The sequence below is a fragment of the Aquila chrysaetos genome, chromosome 5 (assembly GCF_900496995.4).
Source record: "Aquila chrysaetos chrysaetos chromosome 5, bAquChr1.4, whole genome shotgun sequence".
Classification (NCBI taxonomy): Eukaryota; Metazoa; Chordata; class Aves; order Accipitriformes; family Accipitridae; genus Aquila; species Aquila chrysaetos.
Window position 1 is genome coordinate 38,135,506 of NC_044008.1, and position 26,002 is coordinate 38,161,507.

The 26,002-nt window shown below is 54.8% G+C and overlaps 2 protein-coding genes and 1 long non-coding RNA gene across 8 annotated transcripts in view; all 3 read right to left on the reverse strand.

The window, feature by feature from the left end:
• The window catches only part of ZNF609 (zinc finger protein 609), a 75,065-nt gene extending 70,630 nt beyond the window's left edge, over positions 1–4,435 (reverse strand). For all 3 annotated transcript variants that reach the window (XM_030014800.2, XM_030014799.2, XM_030014801.2), the window contains exon 1: positions 4,277–4,435. The gene's annotated coding sequence lies outside the window, so the exon portion shown is untranslated. The remainder of the gene's footprint in view (positions 1–4,276) is intronic.
• Positions 4,436–5,912: 1,477 nt separating this feature from the next.
• TRIP4 (thyroid hormone receptor interactor 4) overlaps positions 5,913–26,002 on the reverse strand; it is a 36,757-nt gene continuing 16,667 nt past the window's right edge. Inside the window, exons 12-14 of one of the 4 annotated variants that reach the window (XR_003923521.2) lie at positions 13,759–13,861; positions 8,595–8,776; positions 5,913–6,872 (exon numbers count right to left, since the gene is read on the reverse strand). Coding sequence is in view for 2 of the 4 variants with exons in the window: in XM_030015156.2 (XP_029871016.1) it covers positions 8,709–8,776; positions 13,759–13,861 (171 nt within the window). In the remaining 2 variants the exon portion in view is untranslated. Of the gene's footprint in view, positions 6,953–8,539; positions 8,777–13,758; positions 13,862–15,523; positions 16,904–26,002 lie in introns of those variants that run through there. The other 3 variants (XR_003923520.2, XM_030015156.2, XM_041123699.1) reach the window with 3 other exon arrangements.
• On the reverse strand, positions 8,826–13,751 carry LOC115341752. The gene is made up of 2 exons (XR_003923522.1): positions 12,595–13,751; positions 8,826–12,436 (listed from the first exon to the last, which is right to left on the reverse strand). It is a non-coding gene; the product is annotated as an uncharacterized LOC115341752 (long non-coding RNA).

The following is a 26,002-nucleotide window of genomic DNA, read 5'->3' on the forward strand; positions in this document are numbered from 1 at the left end:
CAATGCAATTGCGTGGCAAAAGAAGCCACGTCCCAGTGGGATCTTTTTTCTTCCCTTCCCCAAGGGAAGAAGAAAAAAAAAAAAAACCCCTTCCTCATCTGAGCCAACCCAGCACAGGGATGTGGACCAGACCAGCTGCTGCTGGGGTGGCCAAAGCTCCAGTTCAGTAGCTATGCGCGGCCACCGATGAGCTCCCGGGGCAGCCACGTGCTCTGAGCCGGCTCATCTACCTACCCTCGGTCTTGTAAAAGATGCTTCACACCTAGGTGAGCTCCTCAACACACCTCCTACATCCCCAAAACCCTTCTGGAGTCAGGCACCTCGTGCAACTGTATCATCCTTCCTCCAGCCACTACCACCACAGCACAAGCATCCAAATTATGACCTTCCCGAATAAGCAGGCAAGCTCCATGGGGAAGGGACCAGCTCTCCCCACACCCAGAGAGCCCACACGCACTTGACCCATGCCCGTGAAGCATCAGGAGAGACATCACGAAGAACTGCAGACAGCCCAGGCCATCTCCAAGCGCTTTGGGGACTTCGGTGCTCCTCAAAAAAAATCCCTCCACAAACCACCATCAGCTGCAAAGAAATACAGGGCAGGTTTGGAAACGGACCCACGACTCTCACAATCCAGAGGTTAGAGAAACATCACTCCGTATTCTGCAGCAAGCCGGCAAAGATAAACACGGACCTCACCTTGAACTCAGTGGGAAAACCACCCCATCTCCTGCGGACTACCCAAAATCGACCCGCTTGCTGCGTTCACTGTGTACAAGCAACCGAGCACGGTTAAACTGTCACCAGCCCTTGGCAAGGTCACCTACGGCCTCACCTCCTTTCGGCAGGAGGCCGGCACGTGACGCGCTCCCCGCGAGCATCTGCCCGCTCCCGGCAGGTCCCTGCCTCCGGCCGGGGAAGCCGGCCAGAAGCAGCAGTGTCAACGCTCAAAGGGCATAGCTGCGCACGCACGCTGTCACACATCCCCAAAACAACATACCTGGGACCGTAAATACCATCTTATTTACATAATGCTCCGGATAAAGGGGACAAAGAGGCTTACTGCATTACATCTGGGACTAGTATTGCATCAGCACCCAGAGGCCCTAATCCGAATCGGAGCCCGGCCGCGTGGGGCGCGGCAGGACGGCGGTGAGGTGCATCCCCGCTCCCAGCCCGTCCAAGGTCGAAAGCAACGCGATACAGCCCAGCTCTTCCTCTTCCCTCCACGAGCAAGCAGAGCAAGATCCCTTTTTAGGCAGCGTACACCCAGGAAATACCGAGTAAATCACAGCATCGGGCGTGACGTCCGACTCTGGTCCCCAACCGCCCTTCTATCGCGCCTGAGCCCCAGGAGCGTGATCCCAGCCACGGGTCTCCGACCTCCGCCACGGCGGGGACACGACTCACGGGCACGGACTGTGTTTCGGTAGGGACGCCCGCGGGGAAGTGCTAGAAAGACGAGGCAGCTTCTGGTTTTCTTTAATTTATGCAATTAAAACTAAAAAGATACCGTAAATATAATCTGGAGGCAAATTTCAATTCAACGTGGCCCGGTTCTCAAATGGAGTAAACCAGACGGAGTGAACTCTTGTCCTTCCTTCTTGTTCATACATAATAAAGATACACAAGCTGTTAGGTAGCTCCAACACAGCGTGAGAACCCCTCAACTGCCTTTATGCTTTGCGAGCCCTTTCTTCCTGAAAAAGGCACATTTTCAGCTAGCCTAACGAATTAAAGGGAAAAAGCTTTAGAGGCAGCAGAAGCAGATGCCGTGCCCGCCGACATCCGACAAGTCGGGTGCAGTGAGCACGAGGGGACTTTGCAACCTTGCAACTGCAGAGAGGGAGAGATTATTTGCGGTTGCCACCCAGCCCGCAGCACAGGGCTACAGAAGGACAAACATTCCTTATTCGCAGCAGCTTCTCCCCCCCCCCCCCCCCCAAAAAAAATAACACCATTTTCAGCACGCACAGAGGACGCCGCGGTAGGATAACACGTGTATTAAGAGACACCTACGTGCGTATAAGCGCACGCACCAGCCCCTCCAGCTAACGAGCAGCCTAATGGCGACTCACAAAACACACAGACCCTCCACTGGAAACCAAGTCCAAGCGCCCAGCTTGAAAAAAGAAAAAAAAAAAAAAATCCCTGTGTCCTGGCCATACTCAATTACAGATCATTACAACTTGCTTGATAATTAATTTCCGCTGGTGGCTCTAACTGGCTCGCAGCCCTTGTCCTGAACGCGAGGCCAGTTTAGGTGAAACATTAAATCCTTGTCCTTTTGCACCACCGAGACGGCCGCGCTCCCAGTGCTGCTCACGTCTCCCTTCCTCAGCCAGCTCTACCCCGCAGGGAGAGGAGAAAACCTTGCTGGATGAACGAGGGCATAAAAGGGCAAGGATTTTTGTTTCGAGACCGAAACAGCTTCAAAATAATAAATTATAAATTATTTCTGGTCAAGAGCTAATCAATAAAATAAGCTGACTGGATTTTTCAAGTGCTGTGCGCGTGCGGTCGCATACTGCCAACAAAGAGCTAGAAATGTGCAGCATAATCCGATGCCGGAGTCATCGCACAAAGCGGGGAAATCGGTTTTCCTGAGGATGTCCAGGCGAGGAAGGCTGCGAGCACCCGCGCCGCCCCTGCGCACGCCGGAGCCCGAAAGCCAGCCCTGATGCCAGCATCCTTAATTCTTCTGAAGGGGGGGGGGAGAAAAAAGGGCCCGTGAGCTCTTCGGTGGGCGCCACGGAAGATGTGTGCGTCTAACACCTCCTCCAAGGGAAAGGGCCTTCCCAGAAAGGGGGGAAAAAGGAAAAGAAAAAAAAAAAAAAAAAAAAAAAAAAAAAAAGAGGGCTGCTGGGAGATGGAGGGGAGCCAAGTCTGGCAGACCAGACCTGAACCTGTGACCTTCCCCGTGTACACAACGGGCGGGAGAGCTTCACGGCAGGAGCGGCCGTCCTCGCCCTCCAGTTCCACCCGCAGAAACCCACAGCCTTTATGGGACGCCTCGCCGGCACGGCCACGTTGTCACTCGTGGTGTGTCACACCCCACTCCCCCCCCCCCCCCCCCCCCCCCCCCCCCATCCCGGGATCGGGCCCCCACGCGTCGACCCTCGCCAGCAGGGCTCCGCGGCGGGCAGCGCGGGGGGCTCGAAGGACGGCCGCCTGTCCTGCCGCACCGGGGTCACCCGCGAGCGGGGACACCCGTGGGCCCTTGGCCAAAGCGGAGCTTGGGGGGTGGGGGGGCTGGAGCTGGCCCCGGGGGTCTCGCCGGAGGAGCTGCGCTCGCAGCGTTTGCCCCCCCCCCGAACCCCACACAGACAACTCGTGCTCGCTCAGCGTCTTCGGGAAAATTTAATCTTCCGTGATTTGTGCCGAGAACCCCCCCGCGTGGGGCCGCATGCCCGGCACCCCCCCCCCCCCGCCACCACCGGCACCCCGAGAGGGCTGGGGTGCGGTGTCCCGGGGGAACCAGCCCTCCGGTCCCCGGGTCCCCCAAACCCTCCCCGCACCGACACGGGGGGGGGGGGATGGAGAGAGACACACGCACCCACCCCGCCCCCCCCCCCCCCCGGGACACGGCTGCCCTCTCGGGAACCGCATCCCACCACCCACGGCCCACACGCATCGTGTCGTGCCCCCCCCCCCCCCCCGGCCCTCACCCCAAAACCTGCCCCGGCGGTGACCCCGCACACAGCGGATCCCCCCCCCCCCACTCCCCCACCGCAGCCGTGAGGGCTCCGTGACCCCACGCACACGCCGAGCCCCCCATCACGCAACCCGGCCCCACCGCCCCGTGGGTGTCCCCCCCCCCCGGTTCCACAGCCGCGGAGGAGGTGAGCCCCGCGGTCGCGGGGGGGTGACCCCACACCCCCGGGGGGGGGGGGGGGCGGCCACCCGACCTCCACGGGGCCCCGACACCGGGGGGGGGGGGCCGCCCCCAACGGTCACGGGGGAGGGGGGAGGCCACACACCCCCGTCCCAACCGTCACGGAGGGACGTGCCCGGGCCACGGCGACGGCGCCCAGCCACGGGAGGGGGCTTAAACCGGGGGGGGGGGGCGTCGGGGGGGTGTCCTGGCCCCAACGGCCGCGGGGGAAGGGCCCAACGGTCACCGCGGGGGGGGAACCGGGGCCACAACGGCCGCGGGGGGGGGGGGGGCGGGGAACGACGACCCGGGCCAGGCCCAACGGCCGCGGGGGATCCCTATAACCGACACCGCCCCCACCCCGCCGGGGCGCCGCGGAGGCCGGGCCCGGCCCGCACTCACCGGGCTCCGTTCCCGTCCCGGGCAGGCCCTAAGTCTCCTCCATGGGGCCGCCTAGGCCGCTCCTCCTCCGCTCCGCCGGCAGCTAGGGGCCGGCCGCCGGGGCCGCCATGCCACCCGCGCCTGTGGGCCGCGCCGCGCCGCGCCGCGCAGGCCGCGCCGGTGTCCGCCTGGCGGGGCGGGGCGGGGCGGAGCGGGGCGGGGCGGGGCGGGCGCTCGGCTCCGCTCGGCTCCGCTCGGCTCCGCTCGGCGGGGACGCGGCAGCCCGGAGCCGGAACCCGAGCGGCAGCCGGAGCGGGCTGGCGCGGGTGCGACTCAAAACCCGGAAGGTGGAGCCGCGGAGCGTGGACTAGGCGGAAAGCCCCGGCCCCGGCGGGGTGGAAAACCCGGAGCGGCGCGGCCCCCAGCACAAAGAGGGGCGCCAGGGTTCCGGTCAAGCCGCGGCCGGAAAACGCGGAGACCGGATCGGGAGCCGGGGCGCAGGAGCGGCGGGCAAAACCCGGAGAGGAGTGTTGCCCCTGCTGAGGAGCCGGAGCCGCCGGGGTGTCACCTCGGAAAGGGGGGGGGGGGGGCATCTTTTCGGGAGTGTTTTATGGGCTGTGGGGTGCCGTGTGAGACCCCCTGCCCGGCATGGTCCCCCCCACGGCTGCGCTATCGGGGGCACCGGTACCGGTTCCGCTCACTGGGCCGGCACGGAACGGCTCGGGCTGGTTTTCGGGCAGGGCACCGCTCGGGGAGACCTGCCGGGAGCGGGCAGGAGGGGGGGTCACCGCCCAGGGTGCGCCCTGGGGTACCCACATCCACCCCAAAAAAACCACGACGTCATGCCCCACACCGTCATTTTTCCTCCCCGAACAGGTCTCCAGCGTGGGACGGAGGGAGCATCTTCTCTCCTGAAAGCACCCGCATCCCCAGCCCTCCTCGTCCCCAGGAGCCGACATGTCCCCCAAACCTCCGCAACCCACCCCAAAGCCTTGGTGCCGTGCCACGCGCTGGCCAGTGAGGAAATTTCGGCTCATCTCAGCGGGGATTGCCCCAGCCCTGGCCTCGGGACACCCCAAAACCAGCCCAGCGCAGGAGCGGCTGGCCCCCAGCGAGGCGAACCGGTGCGGCAAGCCGTGCCGATGGGAGAAGGGGCGCGCGACCCAAGCCGGCACGCCGGCAGCGCGGACCTCGGAGCCAGAAAACGGTCCTGCAGCGAAGGTGATGGAGCGGGGGACCACCACCACCTCCACCCACCCACCCGGGCTCCGGCGTGGGGCATCCCAGCCCGGAGAAGTGCCACCATCCCTGGGGATGGCAGGTCTCCTCCTCCAGCACGGTTTCAGGAGGACGCTGAAGGAGACGCCCATTTCTTCTGATGCTTTTCGTCCCCGAACGAGGACGATGCGAGACCCAAGCCTCTGGCAAAGGAGGTGGGACAGCGTGAAGGGCTGCCTTTTGGGTGCCATCACCCTGTTTCTCTGGCTTTTGGGGCTGGGGCAGGCGGGAGGGGAGCCAGAAGAGGTTTAAAGCAGTAGGAGAAGAGGGATGAGAAGAGCATTCATTTAGCCCGAAAGAGACGAAGAGGGGAAATTCTTCCTTATCATGGTGAAGAGGAGAAATTTTCCTCGCGTGACACAAACCCAACGCTGGTGGGCCCCAAGACAATCTATATTAATAAATTCAGGTCAGTTTTTACCAAAAATTTTTAAAGGATTGGGTAAAAGGTGTTCTGGGCATTGGGTGTTGATTTTCAGCACATCCCAGACCAGGGATGATGCTCTGGAGGGTGGGAAAACCAGCTTCTGCCGGGAACGCAGAACAAACCAGGGATGGATCAGTGCCTCAGTCTGCTCGTTCCCCGGCAAAACCACAAATGATGTCATTAATACAGGAGGAAAATAAAAACACTGCCAGACAACAAGGCTTCATTGGAAACGATCTCGGCATCCGTCCGACGGTGCGTTTTGCCATGACCACGAGCAGCGCCGGTGACCCGTCTGCCCGGGGCTGCTGGAGCCGCCAGCCCCGCAGGACTCAGTGTATTTTACCAACAACAGTGGAGAATGTGAAATCCTTGGGGATGAAACCTTCGGGGGATACACAGATGTGAGCTGTGAGCGACATACAGGACAGGGAGGTGACAAAACAGCTGCCGCTTTCACAGAAGTGGACGCAGGAGATGGATCTGGTTTGACATGAAGCCAAATCCTGGGCTCGTATTAAAAACCTGGCTTAGGGAGGGGGTGGGCGACCTGTCCTGGGAAGCAGTGCCCTGAGATGGGGATTTTGATGGGCATTAGGTGTGACAGACAGGACGCGAGTCCCACAGTCCCCTTGTCCTACGGCGATGGTACAAGATCCCACGCTGTCACAGCCTTGTCCGAGGGTGCTGCACTCCTGGGATAAGGAGCAGGAGATGGAAACCCCGAGCCCGGGTGGAAGCCCTGGGTGCTGAGCATGTCCTCCCTGGGTGCTCGGTGTCCCGATCATCCCGCTCATCCCAAGCCATGCCGGTGGGCCGCAGGGCAGGGCAGCAAAGACATCTGTGATGTTTTGTGAAAGACGTTGTCCGCCACGTAACCGGAGGCTCCTTCTCCACGTGCCCGTCTTCTGCCTGGAAGAGCGTCTCCCCGACCTTGGTCCCACAAGCGCTGCCTTCAGGCCGGCTGCTCGAGGGTCAACCCCTTCCCATCTCTAGGAGAGATGCTCCATGGAGCTGCTGGCACTTTGGGCAAAGCAACCTCAACGTCCTGCCCCTCCCGCCTCCTTCTGCCCATGGCACCAGGACCCCAGGATGCCACCCCAAGCCCCCCATCCCTCTCCATGCGGGCACCACTGACATTTCCTCTCGCTCTTGAGGCACATCCGTGCAAGAGAGGAGGACCTCCCTGATAAAAGAAGAGAACGTGCAGGGAAGTCACCGGGAGTCCCAGCACAGCTGATTGGGACCATCCTGGTGAGACACGAGGGACAGGGACAGGCTGGTGGATGGGGGGACGCAGCCAGGGGAGGAAGGAAGCGGCAGAAGCCCACCTCCCTCTGCCAGGCTGAACGACAGCTCCCATACCACGACCTCCGTGCCAAGCCCGGGCAACTCGGAGCTGAAACACCCGCGAGCGTTTTCCAAATGAGGAACGACACGGGCGGGCGTCGAACCCAGATCCACCACCTCCAGCATCTCAGAGATCCCATAGGCAGCAAAAGCAGAAGACAGAGCCAGAAGACAACTCCCAGGGCAAACGGCAGCACTAGTGGGACGGCTGCCAGCGCCGCAGCATCCAGCTGCCAAATTTCAGGGGGCACAGGCGGTTGGCACGAAGGCTTCGCACCCTCCTCCTCCTCCCTGATGGGGTAGCGACAGGAACCGAAGCAGAGGGCTGGGGCAACCTGTAACCAGTGACAGCGCCAAGCAGCTGAACCGGCAGCCCTGCTCTGCTCCCCGCCGTGGCCCTGGGGAGGAGGAGGGATGCCAGCAGTGCTCGGGGGTTGCTCTGTCCCCTCCAGAGCAGGGTGGGCTCCGAGGAATGAGGAGGAGCACTTAGACCGCAACAAGGAAGAGCCTGGAGCAACATGGCAGGAAAGGCTCACAGCCCAGTGAACACGAATGCGTAATGAGCACAGACAGGGCAATGCGGGGAGATGCTGAATATGAAGGATTAAAGAAAAAGGAGAAATTAATCTTATTCATAAGGCAGAGCGGGTTTTTAACTCATGCACGCAGCTGCTGGAGGGGCGGGTCAGCTTTTGCAGGGTGGCTGCTGCTTTGATACAAATCAGGAGAGCGGGATGTTAAGGCTGGGCTCTTCCCAGCGATGCCAAGAGCTGGAAGGGCACGCTCCTGTGAGCGGAAAGCCTCTGAGCAGGAACAGAGCCCACCTCTCGCCCCGAGTCTCCCGCTTCCCCAAGCACACACTCGGCAGGGCTCAGGCTCTCTGGCTGTTGGGAGCCATCCCCCTCGTCCCCCCCAGTTTCTTGCCTTTCTCCTGCGAGGCCAGCGCCATGATGCGTCTGACTCTATCCAGCCAAAAAACCTCAAGGCACATTTTGGGGAGGGAGACGCTGCCAAAGCCAGGATGGAGCTACCTCCCGCCTGCCGAGACGGATGGAGCGGGGTTGGCCGCTGCTGGCGAGCTCCCCTCGCCCGTCCTGGGATCCGGTGCTCACAGGAGATGTGGAGATCCCAGCGCTTGGTTGAACCCCATCCCGTCAAGCTCCATCTCCCACCCACCCTCGTCCGCAGCGCATGACTTCCCAGGAAGCACAGGGCTGTTGGGTGAGAGCTCGGTGAAGACACGTCTCTTTTAATGCTTTTGGAATACAACGGATAAAGCAATACCTAACAGCGCTCTGGAATCCGTCTTGCACCTGCTTTCCAGAGTCGAGGACCATCCCAGCAACCTTCGGGGACAGTCGGGTGCTGCGTGGGAACATGTTGCTGCTCCCGGCCGGCTCACCCCATCGCTTTCTGCTTCATTAACCCCTTCTTTGCTCCCTGATGGATCTTTGCATCCAGCTTCCCTGTAAAGAGGGGATTAAAAGAAAAAAAAAAAAACAACAAACCACAACAAACCCTCATCACTCTTTAATTTTAAATGCTATTTGCAATGCAAATCAGCTGGAGGCAGCGAGGTCTCCTAGTTAGTGTGTTCCTGTCACATTCAATTATCGTGCTTGAGGAGCCAGGCGTTTCCAGCCGCCGTGGCTTCCCTCCGCAGGCGCGACACCAGGGAGCCGGGGGCAAGCATGTCCAACGCGGCAAACAGACGCTGGAGAGGGGGAAATTCAGTGAGGAGGAGAGTAAATTAACATCCAGCGCTTGCCCACCACTACCGGGGGGGGAAATGATCCCTTCACTCGCCCGCAGGATGCGTGTCAACACATTTGAAGGCGATGGGGGACCATCAAGCACCATGTTGGGGACATGTTTCGCCACAGCATGGCAGAAAGCTGGGCTTGGGGACAATAAACCCTCAGCTTGGGGACGATGATGCAGTGGGGCACACAATGTGATGGGGATCAACCACCCTGTGCTGCCAAGTGCCAGGTTGGTGGCCTCCAAGGCCACCAGCTGGGAGGGCCACGCTGCCTTTGCCACCAGGCAGCACCTCGGGGAGCCCAGGCACCCATGGCCGGCTGCTCCGGTGGGACCTGGACCAAAAGCTGCCTCCCCTTGTCCTTCACAGCCCTCGGTGGCTTTGCTGCCAGCTCCGCTCTCCCACCTGGGAGAGGAGCAGGACACCAGAATAAGGGATTTGGGCAACTCCTGCAGAAGAAGCCAAAAGCCAGGCACGGCAAGCAAGCCGGGAGGCCGAGGCACTGCCTCGGAGGAGTGTCCCTGTCCCCCTCTCCCTGCCCATAAAAAAACAAGGATGCTCCTGCTCTCCCAGGCAAAGGGCCCTCCTCCAAAAGGGAGAGGAAGGAAGGGAAGGTGACCTTAAGTGAGGCAGCACGGCAAAGAGCTGGCCTCCTGGAGAGGCTTTGCCGTCAACCAGCGCCAGTCACCTCCTCTAATGCCACGTCTCCCTGGGAACTCGCCTCCCTGCTCCTGCTCCCCTGCGTCTTCCCATCCTCCAAATGTCAGCCTCGTCCTGTCTCTCTCTGTAGCTGGGAGCAGGGATGGGGCTCCAATGCGTTGCAGAAGCCAGCAGCAAAAATTGCAGACCCCGTTCTGAGCTGGGGAGGGCGGCCCCTGTCCCTGGGGAGCATCCCCTGTGTCCCTCGGGAGGGACACGGGGATCCACTGTGGTCACACCATCAGGAGAGGAGGCAAAGGGATCAGAGTTTGATCCCAAGGAGATGGACAGACAGAGCTTGTCCCAGTGAAAACCCAGTGAGGTGGATGGAGCCAGAGCTGGCAGCACTTCAGCACTTCATCTGGGTCCCTCAGCATTGTCCCTCCAGGGAATCAAGCCCAGTGTCACCCCGTGGGTGAAGCACAGCCCATGCGGCCCCTGGGAGAGCCGCGTTGCTCCAACCCAGCTGCAGCACACAGCAGATCTCATCCCTGGTGGGGACAAGGTCCACCAGGCTCCAAACCGGTCCCACTCTGGCCACTGCTCCAAAAACTGCTGGTAAATGCCCGTGTGCCATGAGAAGCAGGCGCTTGTCCAGAGAAAATGGCTCCAAACCAGCCAGAGACCATCACCTTCTCTTCAAACCAAGAAAACTTCTCAATTTCAGCTCAACGAAGGGTCCGACAACACTTTTCCCAGGAGAGGCAGGTTACAAAACTGCTTCGCTCAGGATGTCCCACCAGCACAACGCAGCCTCCCTGACACCCGTCCCCCGCCTTCAGCCCGAGTTTTGGGCCAGCCTTGCTGCTGTCTGAGCTTGAGAAGGAAGTTCAATGCACCAAAACCATAACACATAAAAAAAAAAAAAAAAAAACCCAAACGTGAGCAAGCATTTGCAAGTCACTGTGCCATAGATCCGCAAACTGAAACGTGACTACAGTCAGGTCGAAATTGGGAGCAGGAACCAGAGACTGCCAATGTCTTGGTGCAGCAGTTGCCAACCTGCAGCCCACGGGACACAAAAGGCTGTCTGCAAAAGTCTTCCACCATCACAAATGAGTAAATTAAAACTGAGGCCAAGTGAAAGGGCAAAACAGGGCATTTCTTGGAGCATCTGTTTTCAGACAGTGTTCTCACTCTGAGCCCACAGAGTTTGGAAGATGGTCCCCTACAAGGTCTGGGAGATCCACCATCCCCTCTGCCACCCTATGTGGGAGAAGACTTTCCCCACCTGCCTAAGGATGGGGAAGAAGCTCCCTCCTTGCAATGGCTGGAAACAGCAACGGGCACCCAACGAGGCTGAGCCAGCACAGCCAGACTGTCCGGAAGCAGCGTGTCAGACCACCGTGTCGCCAAGCTGTGGGGTTTTTGGCAGGAGAAAGGCAGCGAGTTCACACTCGCTCCATGCTCTGGTCCCCCACCACCAACGCCGTGTCACCTCCAGGGCTGTAAGCTTCGTATTTAACACACCTGCCTGCTCCTCCTGAACCCCAAAAGCGATCGGGAGGCTCCTCTGCTCTACCAGCTGGCAAACATAAAGCATCAGCTAGGTAACCTTTAGGAAAAGGCTAAAAATAAGGCCACAGGCCCAGGGTTCCCTTCTCTTTCCACTCAATGATTTAAGGACTCTCGTCTCACATTGCGACGTGTCCCTTTGCCCGCTCCTCCACGCTCTTCCAGCCGCTGGCTGTTGAAGGGAGGTTTCTCAGCAATAATCGAGGGAGGCTTCAGGGAAGCTTTGCCCTGATTCAAGGAAATCTCCCATGAGAACCACCACCGAGCTTTGTCCGCACGCACTAAAACTAAGCGGGGATGTGTTTGGGGAGAGCCATGCTCCCAGATGCAACACAAACACAGTGCCCATCCCTTCCACACAAACAATAACCCTGGCAGCAAAAGTCAAACTATGTTACTTTTTTTTTTCCCATCCCCAGGCTGCTAGAAACAACTAATTTGCAACGGAGAAGCATTCAGATGTCATCGTGGCGAGGTCCATGCTGTTATCTGGCAAGGAAAACCGCTCTGGCTTGGCTTCCCAACAAGACAAACTGGCATTTTGTCATGGCTTGAGCCAGGCTTCAAGGAGACCAGGGCAGCCAGCGAGCTCAGGTGGGGACGTGAGCCGGCACCTTCCCCCTGCTCTGCTTCCAGCTTGGAGAATTAAGCTTTTGACTGCCTCGGATGCAATGCCAACTCCTATTAAAACAGCGCCTTACCCCAGTGAAAGGTCAAAGGCTTCCCTGCTCCTTCCCTAGGCTGTCACAAATATCACCCAGACAGATGACGTCCCCTCCGGGAGGGGAACGTGCAACTCCACAGTCTCCCCCGCCGCTGCTCTCGTGACAGCTCCTGTCGGGATGGAGGGCAGGAAAGGCAGGGCCAGCAGCAGGAGCGGGCAGCGCAGGCAGCCGCCAGCACAGCCGGCTTCCTTCCAGGCTGTTAGACTGATCCTTCTCCAAGCAGGAAAGTGTCACAACACAAAGGAGATGATGTGACAGATGGGGAGGGGACCGGCAGCACCTGCACCCGGCAAGGCAGACGCGCAGAAGCCGGCCGCCCTGCGCTCACACCGCGCGGCAGCTTCCCCTTCAGCTGCCGGTGGCAGCTCTCCTCCTAACCACGGCCGGATGGAGGCAGGTGTGGCAGCGAAGGGGCATGAGAGAGCCTGTATGAGAGCAAGGAGAGGTTAAAACAAGGGAAAAAAAAAAAAAAAAAAATTAAGAGGATGCAGCGGCTGCTCCAGCACGCAACAGTGGCGAGGCTGTTCTACTGCAGCAAAGACGTCTGCATCCTAAGTAACTCGGCGCAACCCTGCCTGCTCACCAGAGCGCTGGGAAAGACCCGTCCCTGGCGGAGGACGGTGCCGCTAGCAAGATCCAAGCGCTGCAGCTCACCAGGCATCGTTTGTCGCCATCGGCTGAATGCACCTCCCAGATGTTGCTACAAAAGGCAGCGAAGAAACCAAATCATTTTGCCCTGCTCAATACCCTGGAAGGGCAGGAATACCCCCGGCACCCAGGGAGAGACTGAAGCCGTAGGAGAACGGTGCTTCTCTGAGCAAAGAGGGGGGGAAAAAAAAAACCAAACTCAAAAGCAACAAAAATAACCCTACACTGTGCTTCAAAAGCCCTTATTAACCGGTCCTGAGAAATCCTGCTGCTCCTGCACCGCTAGGTAACTACTCGCAGAGAATCACTCTGCAAATGAGAAAGAAAACCCAGTCATCAGCTCTGCTAAACAAACAGCCAAGACTATTTCTGCTTATGCTGCTTTTAGCCCGTCAAATTAATTTTTCACATCCCCTGAAAGCGTGTACTGTGCCTTCCCCAGGCTGTGTGGTGGGGAGGCTGCTAATAAGGACGGAGCTGACTGCAGGCTCCCCAGCTGCTGCATCCCTCCTCCATCCTTTTTACAGCAGCGGGCAGGAATAACTGGCAGCCTGCGGAGGGGCTGGTGGCTCATAAAAGGGACTAACGACGCTGGCAAGCGGAGCGCGGACAGATGCTGCGGCGCTTCCCTGCAAGTTCTGCCAGGACATCCCATCCTGCCGGCCTGCGGATGGAGAACATCCATCTGGCCCTGCAGCTCTTGCTGCTTCAAGCCTTCACCATCCTCACGGGCGAGAGGGTAATTTTGAACCGCAGGCAAGGAGCTAGCGCGGATCTGCCTGAGCATCGCCGCGCTGGCTCGTATCCCGACCCAGGCTGATGCCAGAAGCGGATCAGCTGCAGACACAAGCGCTCTTTGACTCCCGAGCGTTTGCAGAGGCAGGAAGAGGCATGTATTTGGAAGGAAGCAACATCTGGGGAAAGGGGAACTGAAGACAAAAAAAATATTACAGATGTATTCGAGTCATTAAACAAACACCTACAGATCAAAGAGCACAGGGCAAAGGTTGTGAACTCATATGGCAAAGGCAAGCAGAGGTGGTGATGAGAGCAGGCACGAAAGGCCAAGGGGGGCATCTGTGGAAACTTTACTACTTACAGATTTTGGGTTTTCCTTTGATGGGAAACTTCACAACCATCTCCTGGGGATTAGTGCAGATAAAGACAAATGGAGATCCGGACTCCTGGCTCAGATCTGGATACTGGGAAACACAGACACACACACACAAAACAGAGTCAGACCGACTGCCACGGGTGTGAAAAGAGCTTGGCGGTCAGGAGCAGAGAAATTGTTACTTAAGAGATGGGTTATATCTAGGCTGCAGCAGCTCAGACTAAACCAGTTCAAGAACTTTTAATGAAAAAAAAAAAAAAAACAAAAAACCCAAAAAAAAACAATTGCAGGTTTGGGTCTTAATCAGCGAGTCCCTCGCTAAACCTCTTCTCATCATGCCTCTCCCAGAGCTTGCTCCCTTTTCAGATCTGCTCACTGAGCCGCTTCCCTGTGCGCTCCCTAAGACTTTTCAGCCCCCTTTAGCACCGACCTGTGTTTCGCCACCTAAAAGGTGTGGTTTCACGCTTGGCTTAAGCTGATCTAAAGCGTGGGGTGTCGACAGAAAAGCAGTCGGGGGCCCTGCCCTCACAAGCTTGCCTGCTCACTGCCTGCTTAGTGCTGGGACAAGCATGGGACCCATTTTCAGCCCGATACACTCCTGGATTCAGCTGACCGGGGATGCGGGTACCCCCGCTAAACCCCAGCCGGTCACGGGCAGCACACCAGCACCTCAACCAAAACAGCTTGGCAAACCCAATGAGACGATGGCCACTAGAAGGGTAGCCACCTCTTCTACTGAAGCAGCTGTCCCAGCTACAGATACATCCCCACCTCTTCTGCAAAAAACTCAGTCCAAACACAAGGCGCTTTGAGATTTGGAGAGCGTGCACCATCCTGCTGTGGGACAGGCAGCCCTTGAGATTCGTCTGCATCCAAAGGGTGAGCAGTAGAAAAAAACACTTGCAGCACGCCAAGTCAATGGCTCAGAGAAGCCGGCCATCTCCATGCAGGGCTGGCTCCACGCACGGAGTCTACGGAGAGATTTCACTGCAATGAAGACATGAGGGAATTTTATAGGAAGAGTATAAACAGATTGTTTCTCTCGTTAACCACAGGGGGAAAAAGGAGAAAAAAAAACACTCAGCGAGGGAAGTGCACCGAAGTCCTGTCTGAATGCAGCTCAGCCTCACCGGTGTTCAGAAGTGAAATGCAAAACAGTAATAAAAAATGTATATACCAACCATCACTTCAGATTCTCCATTAGAAGCAGACCTTGCGCTGACAGGTGCAGAGGTGAGGGCATGCCACAAAGGTGCTCCAGCCCAGGAAACCCTGTTCAAACCGACTGCGGAAGTGGTTTTCCTTCCATGGGAAAACTGCCGCCTTTTTTTTTTTTTTTTTCCTCCCCTGCCTTCCTCGAGCAGATCCGTCAAGGCTGCTGTAGGGGACAGGATGCCAGACCAGATGGAGCAGCGTGTCCTGGCAAATCCCCCATTTGTTACTAACAAATGACTCTTAGGCTGAGTGTTTGAAAAGCTCTCACCGACCTGCCAAGATGAGTTTGGATTTGCCCTGGAACAGCTGGGCACAGAGAGGGAAGCAGGGAGCAACCCTCTCTCCCTGTGCTGTAGCAGGGTTTGGCAGCACTGCCAGCGGTTAGGGGAGATTTACAGAAGCCCAACACCGGGATTGGATCAACCGGGGAAAGCATTCCCAGCCCCTCTCATTTTACAACAGCATGTAAGAGCCATTCATCGAGCAAGAGAGAGAGACGTACATGTACTTAGCTGCTCTGTACAACACCCGCGCCAGGGGAGAAAGAGCTATGCTGATCTGCATTGCACACGGATGCCCTGCTGTACCGATCTGGCGTTGGACAGGTTTCTTCCTCTTTTTTTTTTTTTTTGGCTGAGCCACTTTGCTTGACTTGCTTCCACCGCTCCATGCTGATGCCAAGGATTTTCATTTCCCATCTGCAGGGAAGGAGGATCTTGGAAGGTTAGAAAGAGCCAATGTGAGTATCCCTGGCCAACGCCTGGTGAGTGTGAAATGCTGGCGCCGCTTTATTGCTCTCAGCATCACGCGGGTGACTGGTGGTCCCTCCACAGCCAGAGGACCTGACGTACCCAGCAGCTCCCACACTAGCACAGCCTCCAAAGGTCACACCATAAAGCAGTGGGCCATAAGCCACCATCCAAACCTGGTCACAGAAGTGGTCCATCCCTGCTCTACTACACACGGTTCTGCCAGTGGCTTCGTCAGCCAGGTAGTGTGTCCGGGACCCGTGTGCCGTAGAGGTCTTGCTGCCTGGAGTACAGCTGCTTCCCAAATCTCCTCAGCCACCATCTCCTTGGTGGACCTGGACATCACCATGTCCCCCCTCACACACCTAACAGCCCCCCCTGCAGGGAATATCCCTGTAACAGGTACTCTGGCATCAGCAGTGAAAGCAACAGCCACATCAGTTTCTCCACTGACAGCTTTCATCTGAAACCAGGATCAAATCTTCAGTTCCAAAAGCTTCCAGCTCAATCCGATCCCAAGGCCAAGGCGGATGCCACAGCTGCAACTTGGGTTTACGCTTCCATGCCGCCGCCTTTCATCTTCGCTCCCAGGGTACATTTCTGTACGTGTGCCAAAACCGTTCGTGTCCTGCATTTTAAAAGACTCAGTCCTTCCTCTGGCATCTCACTCCCAGGAGGCAGGGAAGGAGCCCCTCGTGGAGCCACTACATTTAAGGCTTCCTATTGTACCTACCCCGGAAACCTCTTATCCCATCCTGGCGAACAACAAAAGCAGAATATTCCTGCCTGCAGGAGCTGAGAAAAAGCTGTAACCCTTTCCTCTGCTTAGAGACAAGATGCTCCCAGATGAAGAAGGTGAGGCTGAGCTCCCACAAGATGCTGAACCCTCACAAGATGCTGAGCCAACTTAATGGCCAGGCTCCCCTCTTCCCCTGGTCTCTTCCGCAAATCAATTCAACTCATTCATCCTGCAGAAATTTAGGGAGCTTTTGGGTAAAGTCAGTTTTCTGCCAGGGTAATGGGCTGAACTGCTCAAAGAAGGGTCCGGTGAAGTGGGTGAATGGCAGGAGCGTGTGGCCAGGGGCTGTTAGGAACCGAAACTCCTCTTAGAGAGCAGCAAGAAGTCAGATGTGCCCGCTGCATCTCTTGAAACCACTGCCTGCAAACTGACCAGAGAAACAGCCAGATATGCTTTTGCCACATGACACATCGCTACAACCAAGAGCACATCCTCTCCTCAGCGCACCTGTAACTAGCTGCCAATATTTCAACATGTTTAGAAACCACCTCCATGGATCTCATTCTCTAGAGGTCACTGGAGCTGTTATAGTATTTCCTACGCAAAATCACTCCCTATTGCTATTTAGTCCCCTAAACAGCGCTTGCTCTTGACGTCACACATCATCACCATGAGCAATGTTGCCTGTAGACACTTACTGACTGTACCTACACTATCTCGTCTGGTCGTCAGCAGGATCCAGACAGACAGCGTGGCTGAATGGCGGCACTCCTCCACCTCCGCGGCTCGTTCTGCAGCTTAGCTCAGCACAAGGACATCGGTACCCACCTGCTCTGCACCGAAGATGCCTCTCCTATTGGCAACTACTCAGTTGACTTATGCTCTCAGCGGAGATGCTGCCACCAAGACACCAAACACATTTGCCTCCGTTACATTTTCCAAAGCTGCCCAAGTGTCTAACGAGTAAAAACCCTCATTTCTCAATGTTTCTGCTGTAAGAGGTCAGTCGAGTCACTCTACAATCTGCAACACAGTAAGTTTAGGAGACAGAGAAAAAATTTACTCCCAACTACTACACCCCTCAGACAGTGGCCACTGCCCATCAGCACTTCAGCAAACCTGAGACTTGAAGTAAAAGCCCAAAGGCCACACCTAGTGCACCAGAGAGAGAAGGCAGAGCATTTCCCCAGCAAAGAGAATCTGCAACAGCAGGTTTTTTTTAAATAAAAGGTCAACTTAGAGGGAAACCACACTCCCTCTCTACCGGAGACCAGGAATCAAACCCAGCCAAGAGTCTGATGGGGGATGTTCCTTCTTAATTACAAGTGCACTCCATTATAATCTTGAGGGTGTAAATAAGACAGGTGCTAGTACTCCAGGCTTTGACATTGCCTCTACCGGGAAGCAACTCAGCATTTAGGAGAAGGTGGCTAAAAAGGCCCTCTACAACAAATACAGTCCAGAGGCCAGGTTGTCCCTCAAAAAGGAGAAAGCCCACCCTCCTCCAATCCTGCAGATGAGCAGGAAAGCTCAAAAGAGAGGGGTTATGCAATGTAACTACAGTGTAAAAAAAAAAAAATTATTCAGCCTCCTTTCAGACCTTCTGCCACCTCGTAGCGGGCTTGCAACGAGGCAGTTGGGAGGACGGTGGGCTCCGTGGGCTGCTAACAGCCGGCACAGCTTACCAACTGCTGCTCCAGCCCACTGCTTCGCACAGTTGAAAACCCCACATACACTTTCCATACACTGGCGTCCACGCAACCACCACCTCCCTTGCTCATCCCGTCTCTGCGACTGCATCAGTCGGGCTTCAATTTTCTGCTAACAGGTTTGTAAGAACCTAGCTGTGAAGAGATTAGCGGGGGGGGGGGGGGGGAGAAGATCTCAAGGCAGCTTAACACACGCAGAAAGAGCTTGAGGTTAAATGTAGCATCTGAGTACAAGCTGGAAAAGGGAGCTGAGCACTAGGCTCCTCTGAAAACCGGCCACCAGATTCACCCTCTTGCTGGAGCCAGTGCTTTGAACATACATTAAGTGGCTATCAGATGTCCCCGACAGCCACCCCAATCAAGCTGCAAGCAGGGATAATTGCTAATGAATGTTCCCTACACTTTGTTTTCGCCATCCCTCGTCTCCCATCACCAGCTCTTCACCACCAGAAATAGCAGCAGGACTGCCAGCCTCCCCGCTCCACAGCCCACAGCAAAAGAGCAAAGGAGGGGACAAGCCAGCTCAGAGCCAGCAGAGACACAAACCCACCTTCTCTGACATTTGAGAAAAAAAATCCTGCTAATTCTTTCCCCCCCCCACCAATCTGTTGAGTAAATATTATTTTTCCTGATTTGGGTAAAGCCTGCAGTGGGATGCAGGGGCCACACAGGCTTGCCCTGCATTGCTGGTAACAATGCGGGGTTTGGGACCCTTATCTCGTCCCGATTCCATCTCAGCAGTGGAAAAAAAAAGACATGGAGAAGGGCTGTCCGGAGCCCCTCGATTTCTTCACTCCTCCCCAATAAGCTGCATTCGACTGAACACAAGTGCCGTGAACTGAAGGCAGGGGAGTTGAAAGAGCTGAAGGAAAACGTGCCGGGGGGGGAGCCAAACCATCACTAACGAGATGAGCTCTGCTCCGGTGCATCCGAGGGAGGAACAAAGGCACCGTGTGCAACGGAGCAGCGGCTCCGCGCAGCACAAAGCCAAAACGCTCCCCGGCAGCTTCGTTAGCGACCTTTCAAGAGCATCTTTTGCTCTCATTAAGGTCTCCGGACACAAAAGGAGACAAGCAGATGCGGCACAAGAGACCGAATGCTAACACCGGGTGGGAATAGCCCCAGCGTTTTACACATGCTGGCCTACAGAGCCCTGCAATGCAGCCTGAGCTCTCCTCCGCTCTTCTTGCCCATTGAGCACACGGCCCCGGTGCACATCCCAGTTAGCTGGAGCTCGGCAGAGAATTGCACGCTGGAACCTGTAGTCCTTCGGCGGGTTGCTGCCATCCTCTCCATCTTACAGCTGCCGAGGGGTGGCCTTGGGGCACTGGCACCGAACAGCAAGGAGGTGTTTGAGATGTTCTGCAAGGTTAATAATGGAAAGGGTTGAATCATTTTCCTGGCGTGCCTCCTCAGTGAACAACATGGGAAATACAGCTTGCTCTGCCAGCCAGCGCCGGGCCAGGACACCAGCTTCAGCCTTCATTTCCCTGCTGCTCTCCAAGAGCTTCGAAATAAAAGAGGCAGCACTGGAAAGCAACACTGTCTGGAAAGAATAAAAGCAAGTGGAGCCCATGTGTTGGCAAGAGAGCTCACCGTAAAATGCATTCAAAGGGAAAAAAAATAATCTTGGCGGAGACGGCGTTCCCTCCGAAAAAGCAGGGCTGCTGTAACCAGCAGTGGCAATAAATCAGCTTTCCCCAGCAGGCAAAAACACGCACTGGGCTCTTCCCCGGGTGTTATGAGAAGCCCCTTGGCCACGTGCAAGGGAGAGGAGCAGGACGCAAGGCATCCCCCTGGGAGCCAGGCGCAACTTCCTTCACCCTGTTTTCTTGGTGATTTGTGGGAAAGGCGGATCCGCTCTTCTTGCATGCCTCATAAGCTTCATAGCTGTCAGACTAACGTAACAGGTAATTAACTACTAAACAGCCATTTTCTCGTCCTCTCCGGAGGGAAATTGCTCACCATCCAGCTAGAAAATGTTTCTTTAGTGGTTTGCAAAAGGGAAAAGAAAGTCGGGAGTTTCTGGCGGGCGACGGGGGTGCCGCAGCCAAAGAGGGGCATTCGCAGCAATGCCTGCAACATGGACACATGGATGCAGGAGAAATGGAGCCATCAAAAATGAGAGAGACGATGCTTATCCAGTTGTGGGTGCTGCAAACTGCCTGATTTCAGTCGAGCACCAACAGCAGTATCCCTGGTTCCTGCCTGCAGCTACCCTGCGGACCTGCCCAGGTACAGCTGCAGCGAAAACCGATCCAGTGCTTGAAGCTCAGTTATCGGCTCTGTGGCCCTTCTGCAGGTACGAGTTATTTAATATCAAGGGGGAAAAAAAAAACCCCGTCCTTCTCACAGACTGCAGGACCAGCCTTCAGGAACCGCTGTGCCCAAGCTGCGTCCGCCCTTGTCGCTTTTCCAAGGAGAGTGGTGTTGAAGCATCGTTTCCCCGTCTGTTGTTCTAACAGCAGTAGTCTCCACTGTCTCTTTACAAGGACATTCACTTTTGGGGATTATCTAGCCAATTTTTCCAACCCAGCCTTCACCCTGAAGTGCTCAGGGTACGTTCGCACGAAGGTGACACCTGACTGGCAACAGGAGCCATCGCCTGAGCCAGGAGATCCAGGTTTGCCGCTGCTCCGTGTCACCTTCTCCTGACTCAGACCTCCAGTTTTGGAAAGAGCTTGCAGAGCACCAAGTGCTTCACTTCAAGGTTTGATCTCCCTTGTGACATGGTCTTGCACCAAACTTTCAACTTGGAGCATGTTTTCAAGCATCATCTTTTAAGGACCCGTTCCCTCTGCCTTAGCACAGGTCAACCAGCCTTTGGCCCGTGAGAAACATAACATTTTCCTAAACAGAAACCCCAAAGCAGATCCAACTTTCTACAAACACCAAATTTTCTAGCCTGAGGCAGAAACAGCCAGTACTACAGCCTTGTGAACATGCACCCAAGGAACTCTACACACTGCCCTTGGCCACAGACCACCACATGGATGCAGAGAAGCCATTCCACGGAGGCTGGGTTAGGAAAGGGATACGCGTCAATGTTCAATCCGAATCAACAGAATGGGTGAAAAGAAAAAAAGCAGGATCTTAAAGAAACACAAACAAAAGCCAGCAGCCAAACTTTTGTTTGAAAGCCTGTCAGGTCTAGACTGCAACGTGTGAGGAAGGAACAGCTCAAAACCACAGCTGCTAATGGTTATGGATTTGGCAATCAAAATGTCTTTGTTAAAAAAAAAAAAAGTTAACTGCCTTACTATTGAGGTTACAAACCACAGCCTTGATGCATTGTTGCAGTCAACATCCTCCCTGCTGTTTTTGAGAGCTTACATCTGCTGCTGGCAGATCATGTGCTGGCATAGGCTCCCTTCGCAAGGATGCACAAGGAATTTTGCTAGCCTGCCTTCCTTTCCCCTTCTTCCCACAATGATGCCTGTCAGTCCTTGCCTGCTCTGCCCCTTGCATGCTTAGCTGGTACGCAACCAGATCCAGACACAGCAGGCTGGGATCGCTGCAGGATCCTTCCCCCAGCCGGTCAGAACCATCCGGTGGGTGTTCTCTGCCTCCCAGCCTTGAGCTCAGCTCTCATCGTGTTCCTACACCACAAGCTGTACTTTGATTCAAAGGGCAAGGGAAGCAATTAAAACGTAATAAGTAATAACAGGACTTTGAAATGTAGATTTAATATTCAAACTCGTGCTGGTGCACTCAGATTTTAAAATGCTGAGCAGTCTGCCAGGGCTCCAGTCTGCAGGGAGACCTGGAGGACTCAGCGGTGCCGGCAAACACCGGGCACGCTGCAGCCCCCTGCTCTCCTGAACCAGCGTCGCTGGACCTACAGCCACCAACACCCTTCTGCGGCTCAAATCCCAGCCTGAGAAAACACCCACCCATGGTAAACCCTACAAGCAGCATGAGAAAAGCTCGAGATGTTTATAGAGTGCCTGATGACCATCAGGGAAAACTGGGTGGACTTGGAAAAATATTCAGTAGTGTGCTAGGCTCAGCTGAAAGAGCCATTTTCATCCTCCTGTGCCAAGGGATGGCAGAGGCAGGGCTAACCTCAGCTGCAATGCAGCCTCACCACATGCACTGTCGGACAAGACCTGGCAAGGAGGAGGAAAGAGGCAACGGGGAGAAGGAGACGAGGGGAAACCAGGGCACCTGCTTCTGGCTCAAGCAGCTCACAGCACCTGCACCCTGCTAGATACAGCTAGACATCTTCAATTAGCTTCATAAAGTCCTTTCATAAATCAGAGTTGCAAAGCAAGGGGGTAAAACAGCACAGCTGAGCACAGCAGGTGATGGAGATCAGCTGAACTTTGGAAAAAAACTAACTTTGGTGAACACAGCCCTGCGCAGATAAGGCATCCACGTCCCTGCCCTGGTTTACTTCGGCAGCTGCCACTCCCCGCGCTGACCCTTGCTGCTACTCCCCGAGGAGGTGTGACGCTGGCGGCTGCTTCCAGCTATTGATTCAATCCCACCAACGTGAAGGGATTTCTCACAGCCCAACGCGTGGCAGAACCAGGATACGCATCTGAGCGACCGGTATGTTCAGGGTTATGAAATCGATGACACGCCAATGAAAGTTTAAGCAAGCATAGTCCTTGGGCACTCGTACATTTACTGCAGTGGTTATATTCTGTAGCTGCCAGCTCCCCTGTCATTTGGGGTCACCATCTAAAGGGTGGTCACGGCTCAACCTGGTGGAACTACAACCGGATGGCGAGGGTGTGGGGCATCTGAGCAGCAGCCAGGCTTGAGGTCAATTTTATCTAACTCTTGGTTTCAGGATTAAATGAAAAACAAACACCAAGAAGGTGGCAAGTATCAGTGACCACATCTGAAAGAAGAAAAAAAATAATCCCAGATCACTGACTAGTTTGCTGAAATGGTAGCAGAGGCTAAGTCCACAGTCATCATTAATTAAGTCATATGCTTCAGCCTTGGCTTCATTTTTTCCCTAGGGTCTAGGAAACCAGAGGAGAGGGCAAGCTAGCCTCTATCATTCGATTTCTTTGGCATGTTAATGCATTCCTAAATTAATCATCATCAAGTGACAATCTCTCCTTCATCTTAACAGACTGAGCAGTGGCCTCAGTAAACCTGCTGGCTTATGCAAGGCAGCTGGAGCCTTAGAAGAGTCTCTGATGAAAACCAAAGCACTTCACATAAGGAAAAACTCCCCCATCTCTTACCATCTATAATCCAAACCAGCTGCATGCCTGCTCTGCTTTGCGCCTAGAACCACGAACCAGGGGGGGGCTTTATGCAGTGAGAAACCCAATAAAGAGATGCATCACCCATAGATCCCTGCAAGCCAGACTAATGCCTAATACCACTTGATCTGGCATCAGGCTGCACGCGAAAGACAAATTCAGCTTAGGAGAATTCAGGGGCCTGTAAAGTTCAAAGGCCTTTCATCAGTTGCAATCATTAACAGCCACCTAGATTGCTGCAGAAGGAAGTATATCTGATCTAGCCTTCAAAACCCTGCTAAAAATCATTTATCGGTAGAGGTGCAATAACTAAGCCTCAGGAACGAGAAGGCAAATATTCCGTTGGTGGGGGTGAGCGGAGGTGCCAGGACAGCCACAGCACCACACAAACAAGCATTTGTCTTGCTCAGGGCCTACATTAGGAAACCTTTACTTCAGGGAGAAGGTCCTCATAAAAAGTTTCTACGTACTTATACTGTTCTTCGAAGTACACATCAATGTATATGTTTGTGTTTCTCCCCCTCATGAACTTCTTTCTTAGGAAAATATTACCAGCGGGCTATTGTTCCTTTATTTGGAGATAATCTAAACAGGCACCTTCTGGAGTCTAAATATAGAAAATTTCTACCCTTCTTCTTCACTCCTGTTTGAGAACTTAAAGCGAGTCCTGTATGCTTGGCACCCGAGTCTCTTTTTTTTTTTGGTGTTATTTTCACCAGGGAGGGAAGAGGAGGACAAGAGATTAAATGCAAATTTCCTGAGAGGGAAAGATGAAGCCTATTTAAATGATAGTAGCAATCTCGTGGCACAAAAATAGCTTAGACGTGTTCCCTTGTGCAGATTTAGGACACTAAGTGATCACCTAGAAATGAAAAATAAACACTTTACTCCCGTCAAACATAATTACCCAGTATTTCAGCCTGAGATAATAGCTACATCTAGATATCGGCATGTGTGCGCGCTTGCATTCAAAGTAAGTCCAAACACACCTATCAACTACTAAAATAGCAGCAGCGGAAACGTTCTTTTTCCAGTTAAAGTAATAGTCTCTCAGATCAAAGTCATTAGGAAAATGAACATGGACTTCAGAGCACATTAAAATGGCATAAATGTAAATAGTTCCCTGCTTGCTTTAGACTCTTGCCAAGCCCTGCCTGCACCGTCCCATGTTTCCCCAGCGAGTGCTGCTGAAGTCACCGACACCTCATGCAGGAAAAGAAAGGCAGCTCCTTGCTCTGCTCAAGGTGTCGGTGACGTCAGCCCCGGAGCAAGGAAAAGCCCTCGTCAACGCTCAGATCTCGACAGGGGGAAAAAAAGTTTCCAGGTTACCTTTAGCATCGAAAAGCATAACAAAGGGATCATTCTGGTCTCAACCAAGGCTTTTTGGGTGGCTGCCACAAAGAGAAGGAAACGAGCCCAGAACGCACTCCGAGGAGGTGCAAGATGTGCAAAGCTCAACTGGAAATACTGAGATTCAAGAGCCACGCGGAGGGAACTCCTGGCACCGGCCAACCACCCACCCTCAGCAGTGGGGCTGAATTCAGAAAGCAGCTTTTGCTTCAGTCCCCTGCAAACAAAGCAAGTGACACTCGATACCTGGGGTGGACTTTCCTACCTGACAATAACTTCTGCTCCTAGAGCAGCTTCAATCCAGAGATCACAGCTTTGAGCAGTAAAATTAGGTGTAAATAACCTCTGATGGGGAAGCACTGCTTTGTTTTCCATGTGGGAAAGAGACCCAGAGGAACAGATTTAACTAGTTCACGCAATAAGTAGCACAACTGGGATTAGGGCAATGTCATCTGATGTGACGCTGATTTTAATCACAAGGACATCTCTTCTCTGCTCTTCCTCTGCTCCCTGCCAGCTACTGCATACAAGATCCTGTTCTGTCATCACTTCTCTCACAGCCCTGAAGATCCACAAACCACTTCAACGTCAATCCGTCTTCAAATACTGTACGTAGGGCAGAGCTGCAAGACTGACCCCTCTGAAGGGGTTACGCAAGGCCAGACTTGCATGTCCGGTAATAATGCGGATAAATAACCAGTCCCTAATAATAATGCAAGCTCTCGGGGCAGGGACTTGCTCGGAGTCTGCTGGTGCAGCATCCAGCAAAATGGGGCATAGTTGCTTGATTTTGTTTTTTGAGTACAAGTGTAAAAAAAAAATATTAAATGAGGATAATGATAGAAAAATACCAGCAGGGTGCCACTAACATCTTCATTAGCAACCTGAGAGAGGATGCAAACAGCAAGGAAATTAAATCTGCAGACGGTACTAAATAGGGAGTGGGTGACATCATCAAAAGGACTGAGAAATAATAGACAAGTCGCAGGAGGGACAGACCAGGAAGAGTCTCCCTTGCCTATGGGAATGAATGATCACAAGAGTCAAAACAAACTTCTGTGGCTGCTGAAAAAGGCAAGACCACCATCAAAAGACAACGAGCAAGACAGGGAACTATTTCATCTTCAGGTGGTGGGTATAATCTGCAAACGTGGCTTGCCCTGCACTTGTGAAATGATTTCTTCCGGAAAATGCAGAAGCTTCAAATATGAGTTGGTGAAGAGGAGAGGTGTGAGTCAAAGC